This window comes from Carassius carassius, chromosome 45 (genome assembly GCF_963082965.1).
Source record: "Carassius carassius chromosome 45, fCarCar2.1, whole genome shotgun sequence".
Classification (NCBI taxonomy): domain Eukaryota; kingdom Metazoa; phylum Chordata; class Actinopteri; order Cypriniformes; family Cyprinidae; genus Carassius; species Carassius carassius.
The window spans coordinates 10464963-10474903 of NC_081799.1; the positions used below are offsets into that span (position 1 = coordinate 10464963).

General features: G+C 35.1%; 1 protein-coding gene across 1 annotated transcript; it reads left to right on the forward strand.

Moving 5' to 3' along the window:
• LOC132127244 (golgin subfamily A member 7-like) lies at window positions 1–3742 on the forward strand. Its single transcript, XM_059539022.1, has 6 exons — window positions 1–144; window positions 1641–1763; window positions 1884–2036; window positions 2121–2222; window positions 2712–2768; window positions 2868–3742. Exons 1-5 carry the CDS (start codon window positions 136–138, stop codon window positions 2754–2756), a joined length of 432 nt encoding a protein of 143 aa, XP_059395005.1. The 5' UTR covers window positions 1–135; the 3' UTR covers window positions 2757–2768; window positions 2868–3742.
• The last annotated feature ends 6199 nt before the right edge of the window (window positions 3743–9941 follow it).

Genomic DNA, 9941 nt, shown 5'->3' on the forward strand with positions numbered 1-9941 from the left:
ATAAACATTTTCGCCATAATAGAGGAATAGATTTGGTGTAGCAGCGGAACTGTTGAGTGAAGTCAAAGGTTCCTCCCGGACTGTGTTTTGTGGAGGACAGGAGGTCGAATAACAGGAAGAGGAGCAGCAGCCACTATGGCGGAGGTGCGTGAGTAAAAATTAAACTTAATTACACTTGTCTTTATGTTCAGTGACAAAGATTGACGTCTGAAATAATGCGTTATAATAAATGTTTCGCTCTCCAATTATCTGATTGGCAGAATTTGGCACACGTGTTCTTGTAATACCGCTATTATTTGATACGTTAGCGTTTCTCCAGTGGTCGTCAAATATAAATATCGACTTAGATATACATCCTCACTTTTACTGACAATATACTCATATAAATCTCAAACCAGGTGTCGTATTTAAAACGAGCTTCATGTTGTCATTAGATTTCAGTCGTTGTATTAAAATGTAACGTAACTTATATGTATTTGTTGATGATGCTATAAGGGCGTTGTGTGTGTAGTTGTCATTATATATAGGTCTGATTTCCTGTGGTTTTAATAATCACCTTTGATAGTTATTAAAAATGTCATCAAATCATCATCATAGTGGAATAATTTGTGAAGGATCATCATGTGACTGAAGATGAGTGCTGAAACACCAGCTCTGCCATCACAGGATTATATTACATTTAAAAAATATATTCAAAATAAAGAAGCAGTTATTTTAAATAGTAATAATATTTAATAATATTACAGTTTCTTAATATATATTATACATATACACACAGACACACACACACATATTATTTATTATGACATGGAAAACATTAGTTTAGTAACCAGTTATTGGCTCTTAAAATGTAATATTTCATATATGTACTTGGAAAAAAAAACACTTTCAGAGTTTTGAGGCGAGACACCATAGGTGAATAGGGTAAAAAATATGAACTAATAGTTATCGCCTTACCTAGTTGATTGATTACACTGATAATTGCAAAGATTTTTTGTTTTAAAAGTTTTCTAAAATGTTAGGTTTAAATATACAAATGAGGCATTTTCTAATTAAATATGTGCTAATTTGCATACATTTCTAGTACCTAAATCTGAACACTGGATGAGGTCAGTTTCAAAAATCTTGTTTCTTTCTTTTTCTTTTTTTTGGGACACATCAGTCAAATGTTTTTACAGAGGGAATTTGGGGTGTCTCAATTTTGTCACTCCATAATACACTCAGAACAGACAGAAAACAATATGTGATGGGGAATAAAATGTATATAATCAAGAAAAAAATATATATATGAACAAATCCTCTTTAAAAACCTTCAGGATATAGACAGGAATGAAAATGTAACGTTTGGTGTGTGTAAGTGCTACCGAAGTGTACTCTGTGTAGGAGGAAGAAAAACGAATTTTGAGAACAAAAAAAAGCCTTTTAACAATATCTGTTGTGAATTAAATGTGTTGATACAAATAAAGTGCTAGAAAAGAAACACTTAACATGTTTTCTATTCTTTCCTGTAGTTTGAAAATCCAAAAAGTCCAAAATCTCAAAGTTGACAGGTGTATGAAAAAACATCAGTGTTTTCCCCCTTAAAGAACAGTTTTTTGAGGGTGGAAGATGTATTGTTTAATCCGTGGTTTTCTCACCAGACGCACAGCTTGCAGGACCTGCGGCAAGCAGCCGTCACCTCCAAGGTTTTCGTTCAGAGAGACTACACCTCTGGAACCATCTGCAAGTTCCAGACTAAGTTCCCAGCAGAGCTGGAGAGCAGGGTGTGTGGAGACCCAGAGCAAACACAAAAGTTCCCTTAACCACTCATCTGCATTTACAGATGTCTGATATATCCAGAGCTTTGGCACATGGATTCTATGATGATTGTGTTGTTGTTACAGATGGAAAAGCAGCAGTTTGAGGAGACCATACAGACCCTGAATAATCTCTATGCAGAGGCAGAGAAGTTGGGCGGCAGGTCATATCTGGAGGGCTGTCTTGCCTGTCTCACTGCGTACACAATCTTCCTCTGCATGGAGACCCACTACGAGAAAGTGAGCCGACTGAGAGATAGGCTTTACGTGTCATCTATATCACATTATGCGTATGGGTTTCAGTGTTGTGTTGAATTCATTCAGGTTCTGAAAAAGATCGCCAAGTACATCCAGGAGCAGAATGAGAAGATCTACGCTCCTCTCGGGCTTCTCCTGACTGACCCCATAGAGAGGGGCCTCAGGGTTGTATCCTTACATACAGTTTTCTGATGTAACTGAAGGAAATGTGTACTTGTATTCAGCAAGGATGCATTCAATTGGTCAAAAGTGATACGAAGACATGTTTAATGTAACAACAGATTTCAAATACAAATGTAATGTTGCATAGATCTTTTTTTTTTTGTTAACAAAAGAAAAAAACGTTCTGCTTGTGTACAATTTTGTTGATAATGTTCCTTGAGCAGCTAATGAGCACATATGGGGGAGTAACTTTGCATTATATGAATTAATTCCAGTTTCAAATCTGTTCAAATAGAAAATGTATTATTTCATGGAAATAAAATTTCACAATATTGCTGCTTTTAATGTACTTTGGAACAAATGAATTCAGCCTTGGTGAACATAAGAGACCTGTCAAAAATCCTATGTACACAAACTTTTGAACTGTTTGAAGAAATAGAAAACACCTTGCAGGGTTTTTATGACACTTTATTTCCTTAACTTGAGTTTTCAAAGGTGGAGATCACTATTTTCGAGGATAGAAGTATTGGTTCAAGATAAAACACACCAAAGGTAAGTCCTTTTAGACCTGAATATGATGATATCCCATGTATTTAGTGCACTGGATCATCATCATCATTGAAATAATGCAGTTTTCTTTCTTTCCTGCAGGTTTATGTTTGTAAGGTGATGATTGGCCTGCTGGACTCAGAACTTGCTTCTCTATCTCATGATATCTCAACCCTAATGCTTTACATGTAGATAGCATAGCTTTAATTTCAGACCATTGATCCATTAATGTTTGAGTTTTTTGACAGAGGGAGAGAGTGGTTATATTGTGTATCTTCGTGAAACTCTCCAAACCAGCTTTCCCTCATCTAACAGCTTTCCAATGTCTTAATCGGAGTTGTTTTAAATCTGTGTTGTGCCATGTCATTTTATATTGCAGCTCCAGTGCGTTCCTTTCTCTTGTTTTCTGTGTATACTTGTTTTGAATGGGAAGTATAGATTAAGTGCACAGTGTTCAGTCACAATACAGTTGCATCTTGATTATTCAAAGCTTTTGTGACTGTGTTCTCATAGTAAAAATTTGTTTTTGTTAAAAACGGCCATAACATTCAGGAAGAAGCTTCAATTTCGTTTACGTGGAAATTTGAGACTCATAGTTTATTTAATTATTTTTTTTTTCATCAGTTCAGTTTCTTCAAGTCACTGTTCTATTCCATTCTCCTCTAGCAAAAACTTTGTTTTCTTCCATGCTGTTTTAACACTACATTTGACTATATACACACATCATTGAACTACTGTACTTTTATTGGGGTCTGCAATATAATCCTTCTTACACACAAATGCCATAAATCCTTAAAAGGCATGATTGCATTTAATATTGCATCTCCAGCTTGTATTTCAGACTGCTGTCAGTTCGACCTGTTTCTTGCATAAATCTTTTTATCAGTGTTGTATCATAATGTCTTTTTTTGAAAATCTTTTGACACTTATTTAAACTATGTATCATACAATAAATTGTGTTTTCTTGAACAAATTAATTTCATTGTCTGCAATTTTTCTTCAAACACAGTGCTTGGTACATTACATAAGAATTGTAGTTTTACTAATATAATCTGATACAAATTATGATACGAATGTGACAAAAGAAATTTAAATACACCACTTCTTCAACTTAAACATAAATTGCTGTCACTATATAAACTAAATGTGTCCAGCCTGTTAGGGTTTCTGACTTCAAATGAGCCATTACACATTACATTACAATCAGTCTGAGCAATAAAATGCTAACACAGAAGGTGTGTAAAATAAAGAATAGAACGTTATTATAAAAAAGTACTTTTACAAATAAGAATTTCAATTTTATTTTATTTTTCATATTCCCCTCAACAGGATGGACATGTTGAAGTCGACCACATGTTGTCTACATGAAAACTGCGATGACATGGTCAAAGTCTTCCAGATTTTAAATAGTTTTGTGGGATACACATTGGTAAAGTTTAGTAATTATTTGTCTCATACATAGATTATCTTACTGAAAAGGCGCTTTTAGCCCCAAATTCTGAAGCATGGATAGCAAACCAATGTCAAACGGGGAAAAAATGCACCCTGACCGCTAGAGGGGCCTAAAAGCCTTCACATGTGAACCGAACATCTTCATCACCTCACTGGTGCCGGTGTCATGAGAAATCGAGTCCGCCCGAGAAATCGAGTCCGCTTAGGACCCCGAGTGATCCCATTGGCTCAACGAACATTTAATGGGTATTATTTTTTTAGCGCCTGATTACAATTCCTGCTAAATCGCGTTTTTATTTATGTCGTTTGAACTTTGCTATAATGACCATTTATGTACTTTAAATTACATGTTTCATAGGCTAGTATATAGCCGACGCGCTATAGGTTGTGAAATCAAACATTTCTCGTTTTTTTTTTTTTTTTTTTTTTTTTTACTCGTGTATCAGCATAGCATACAGCTACTCGATGTGTGTGTAAATTTATATTGTTAATCTAAATGATATAATATCGCAATTGCTTGTGCAGAACCGTGTTATTGTTGTATTATATACAGATATATTATTATTTTATGTAAAACGAATGTTATATTAATTTTACATGAAGTATGTCAGTATGCCTATTATATTTATACAATTAAGTATAGTAAGTGAATAATGGTTGTTTGTGCACTGAAAGTAACTAAAAATACAACTAGATAGTTTATATAGATAGCAATAATTGCTATATAATTATAACTTGCAATTATAATATAATGAATTACTGTTTTTTTTTTTTTACATATAAATGTTCAAGCAATATGCACACTATCAATGTAAGACATTTATACATTTTTCAAAATGCATAACATTTTCAAAGAATCTTTACAGAAAGACATACTGTTGTGTCTATATGGTCAAAAACACCCTCACTGTTTTAATAGTTGGTGCTAAATGCATTAGTCGTCATACAGACAGCAAGTAAGCCAAAGGCAACGGTGGTTAATAAAGAAAAATCTGTAAGATGTCGATACTGGAGTAAAAAAAACTTTGGAGAAACCAGACTAACCAAAAACACTGGGGACCAGTTCTCCTCTGTATATTCAGTCTGAACATTTGGTACAATATCATTGGTAGTTAACAGTGTTACTGCATTGATTCAGCTGTAAGGTTAGAGGTTAATTGTGCCATGTACAGGCAGCAACATTGTTTTCTCTGTGGCCCAGGTGAGGCATGCAGTGGCAGTGAAGAGTGCTAAGGTGCAGTCATCCATTCATAAATTCTTGCTTTTTTGCTGAAACTGGAAACAGTTCATCCTATGTGAAGTCCATTGTGGAAGATTGGGGAATCATCAGTCTCAACGTAACTCGAGAGCGTCTCGGGACAGAGCTTCTGTGGTAAAGAAAAATATAAAAATGTTTAGGAACTGTAATATAATAACATTTTTTTCCTCTCTGCCTTTGTAATATACAGTATGCTTTCTTGACATCATACAGAACGGAATACAACAGAAGCAGGAAACATCAAAAATCACTGTTAACCGTAGAGCATCGGTTTACAATTCTTGCAAAAATCAAGTTATGATTTATGTGTATGTTGTTATAAAAACAATGAAACAGACGTAAATGTAATCTGTTAAACTATATATATATATATATATATATATATATATATATATATATATATATATATATAATATATATTTAATCTATCCTATTTTCTTCCTACAATCTTTTGAATTTGTGGGCTAAACGTGTTTTAGTCATCACAACTGAATTATTATTATTATTATTTTAGAACTGGAAAATATATTCAAAAGCTGTGCTGAGGCGTTCTAGTAACCGAATATTAAAACTAATTACAATGAATTATTTATTTATTTGCTAGTTTTATGACATTTAAAAAACATTTTGATCGATTACATTCTGTATGTTGCTTTTACTAAATTATTTTAGCTTGAAACAACAAGCTACCGCAGCTCCGATTAGCCATACAACAAGTTATCGCGATAACAACTTTTGATAGGCATTTAAAACAGCTACCGCCTTGGTCCTAAGCGGACTCGATTTCGCGGGGGGACTGGATTTCTCACCACACCGGTTCAATATAGCGTTGTTACTGTGTCACGGCTATCAAGAGTTATCTTTTTGACTGGGATTTAATCACGTTTAAAGGTCTCTTTCGAGTTTATTTGTCTAAACCAGTCGCGTCTTGAAACGCGTTTAACGTTCATGAGTGAGAGTGGCGAGCTAAGCTAGTAACGTTAGCTAATGTTCAAGTGAGTTCAGATGTTTAATGTCATTTTGTGTCCCCTTATAAAACTTAACGATAACTATTTATAATTTACTCATACTTGAGCAGGTGACAATAAACTAACGACTTAATGGCTTTTAGGTTTTATTTTGGACAGGTGTATGTGAATTAATGATAACATCTGTGCCTCGGTGAGCTCAAGCCAAGAGCTTTATATTGTTGTTTTGTGATGTTTGACTTTTAAGTTACTGATCCGCTCTGTAATGTTTTTTTCTGAAGCGTGTAGAGACTAAAGCATCTCCTGTAAGTCTCTGTGAATAAAGATCTTCATCCTCTGACACCCTGGCTCTTCCTTGTGTCAATGGCTGTTACCTCCCCAAACGAGACTGAATTCATCCATACAGGTTAGGATTCATCCATTCATCCATACAACCTTAGGGTTAGGAGTCAACCTCTCTAACTTCTAGGCCAAGACTTCCCCACAAAAACAATTGAAACCTCATAAATTGCATAGCTGCATGACAGAACAACCCTCAAAACTACACAGAAACAGACCAAGAAGCACTCCGAAGACTCAAGCAGCTGCATGGCAGAAAGCAAAATGACTTATCTTACAATACCCTATTGCAACACATTAAAGACACTCAAACATCCTTGCAACTGCAGTGACTTGACAACCACCCTAACACAGTGGCGATGGATTTGACATATATCACTCTCATATGTGTGTATTTTGGGCTTCCTGTCATATTGTCTGACTGAGATGTTCTGAACTGCAGCGTTCTACTCTTCCCTCCTGTCCCGAGCCGACTTCGCTTCCTGATTCACCAAACCAGTGCAAATCATCCCAACCTCAGCACCTTCTCTGTGGGCAAGGGCTGCGCTCGCAGAGTCGTAGTGTGCTTTTCAGACCTCAGGTAAAGTGGCCAGAGCTCATGACACACTCATAGAGCTTCAGTGTCTCGTCATCGTGATGCCAGTGCTGAATGGTAACTGGATTACATAATCAGATTCAGAAAATCCAGAAATTGGTTTTAAATTTGAAAAATACTCATAGTCAGACTACACTTTTTTATTTGTTGCATATTATTTACACAACAGCAATCAATTATTCCTAATTTATTGATTCTCTCTAATTCGTTTTCATCTTTTAAAAAGTTCCTTTCTTAAATAGTCTACCGCTTTTATATACATTCAGAAAGTCTTCCAGTTTTATCAACATTCAGACAAAGAACAGCCATTAGTGAAATGGCTACACAGCAGTCCACACAGCATCTGACAACTGGATTTACAAAATCATTTCAATTTTAAGAAGCGTTTTCATTCATATCAGCATTTCAACATTGCATTAATTACTGATGAGCACATTCATTTTTATTGAATTATCACTCCATAATTAACCATACATTACTATGTCTTTTTAAGACCTTTGTCTTTCAAACACAGTAAAATTCAAAAATTCCTGTTATTTCTTATTTACATGTAATGCAGCGATTCCCAAACTTTTTTTTTTGTCAGCCAAAAATACATTTACTTGAAGCACTACTTGAGATTTTAAGGTAATAAGAGTTGATAATTAAGTATATTTGCATGTTCATCGTTCTCTAATGTTGTTGATGGTCACATGACAAAATATTTCATATTTTTAATAAAAGTTCAATTTTGATTATTGTTATTATTATTTAATAATAAGCTTTTCATTATAAAGTTCCATCGTGATGTAATTTTTTTTTATGCACTTCATGTTGTTAACAATTGATTGAAATATATTTACTTTGTGTATTTTACTATCCGTATGGTTATAGAAACTTTTTTTATTTACACTATGTAAATTAGGGTTGCAAAGATGCAGAAACTTTCCAAAGTTTCCGTAAATTCCCAAAAGTTTCCAAAAAAACCCAGAAAGTTCTTAAAATTTCTGGAAAGCTTCAGAAATGTTCTGCTTTATTGCAACCCTAAGTTAAATTCAATGCGATAAACATTAGTTCAGTCAAAATTAATCTAAAACTAATTTAAAAAGTACTCCCACTGTATTACCTAAAATGTGTGATGTAACAGATTATGTTACTAACTACAGTTTCTGTGCGGTGCATCTGACGGGTTGCCAGAAGAAGAGCAGATAGATGGGAATGAGTGAGCGCGCAGTCGGGACAGAGACATGGAGACCAGCTTCAACAGCAGACAGAGAGCCAGACGGCCAGACAAGGCTATTTACATTCCACGTGTTATGAGACATAAGATAGATCTGGAACAACCGAATCTCAAGGAGTCATCTGTGGAACCATCTGACATTGCTGAGGAACCTCTTGTAGCCAATCAGAAGCCAGAGTAGACAGTACTGGCCATTCAGTGGGCGATGAGAAGTTTGTGCAGCTTTCGAGGTCGGGTCCGTCACCGTGGCCTCCAGCCTGAGACCAGACTGTGACTTTCTTCACATCTTTGACATTAGATGACGAGAAAGATGAAAACTGTGCCAACAACACGGAGCTTCCCACTGAGGCCACACTCCAGCAGCAGGACGTTGATGAAAGTTTGCTCTCCGAGGTCTTTTAACTTTCTTGAATCATTTCTTGCGCGCTGCTGGAGTGGAGCCAGAAGGCAAAGTGGAAAGCAGCCAGACGTGCAGGTACACAAAAGATGCCTTTCAGAAAGTAGTTTCACTTTAGAAGACTTGGTGTGTCCACCATCAAAACAAATCTGGATTAAATAGCTTTTTTACCTTTTTAAGGAAAATATTATGTAAGGACTTTAAAACTGTTAAGTGGTGTCACAATCAAGTGAGGTCGAGAAGTTTTTGTCTGTGTGTTTGAAAGCCTTTTATGCTCTCCAAGGCTGCATTTATTTAATCAAAAGAATACAGTAAAACAGTAATACTGTGAAATATTACTAGAAATTGAAATAATATTTATATTAAATATTTCTGTGATATTCACGACTCTAGTCTTAAATGTCACCTGATTTATTATTATCATTGTTGAGAACAGTTTTGCTGCTTAATATGTTTGAGGAAACTGTGACACAAGTGTTTTTTTCAGGTGCTATATTAAGTTAGGGATAGTTCACCCAAAAATGAAAATTCGGTCGTTAATTATTCACCCGTATGTTGTTCCAAACCTGTAAGACCATTGTTCATCTTCAGAATACAATTAAGATTTTAGAAATTAAGATTTTTTTTGATGAAATCCGAGAGCTTCCTGACTCTGCATAGACAGCAACACAACTGAAATGTTCTCAGACCCAGAAATGTAGTAAGGACTTTGGTATAATATTTAATGTGGCATCAGGTTGTTTATTTGTAATTTTCAAAGCTGCGAGAATACTTTATGCGCAAACAAAGCAAAACATAATGACTTAATTCAACAATTATTTCTAAATCACGTCTTCTACCTTTATCGAGAGTACCTCTGCACATTAACAATGCAGAGTGTTTAAAATGTAGAACGTGCAGAGGAACACACGCATGTGAAGCGTTACTCTCCGTAATGGCGAGAATCAA

Bases quoted from the DNA above. Each gene is read 5' to 3' on its own strand.
- LOC132127244 (XM_059539022.1), top strand. The intron at 2,037-2,120 runs GTGAGCCGACTG...GAATTCATTCAG, and splicing joins TGGAGACCCACTACGAGAAA to GTTCTGAAAAAGATCGCCAA. The intron at 2,223-2,711 runs GTATCCTTACAT...GAGTTTTCAAAG, and splicing joins TAGAGAGGGGCCTCAGGGTT to GTGGAGATCACTATTTTCGA.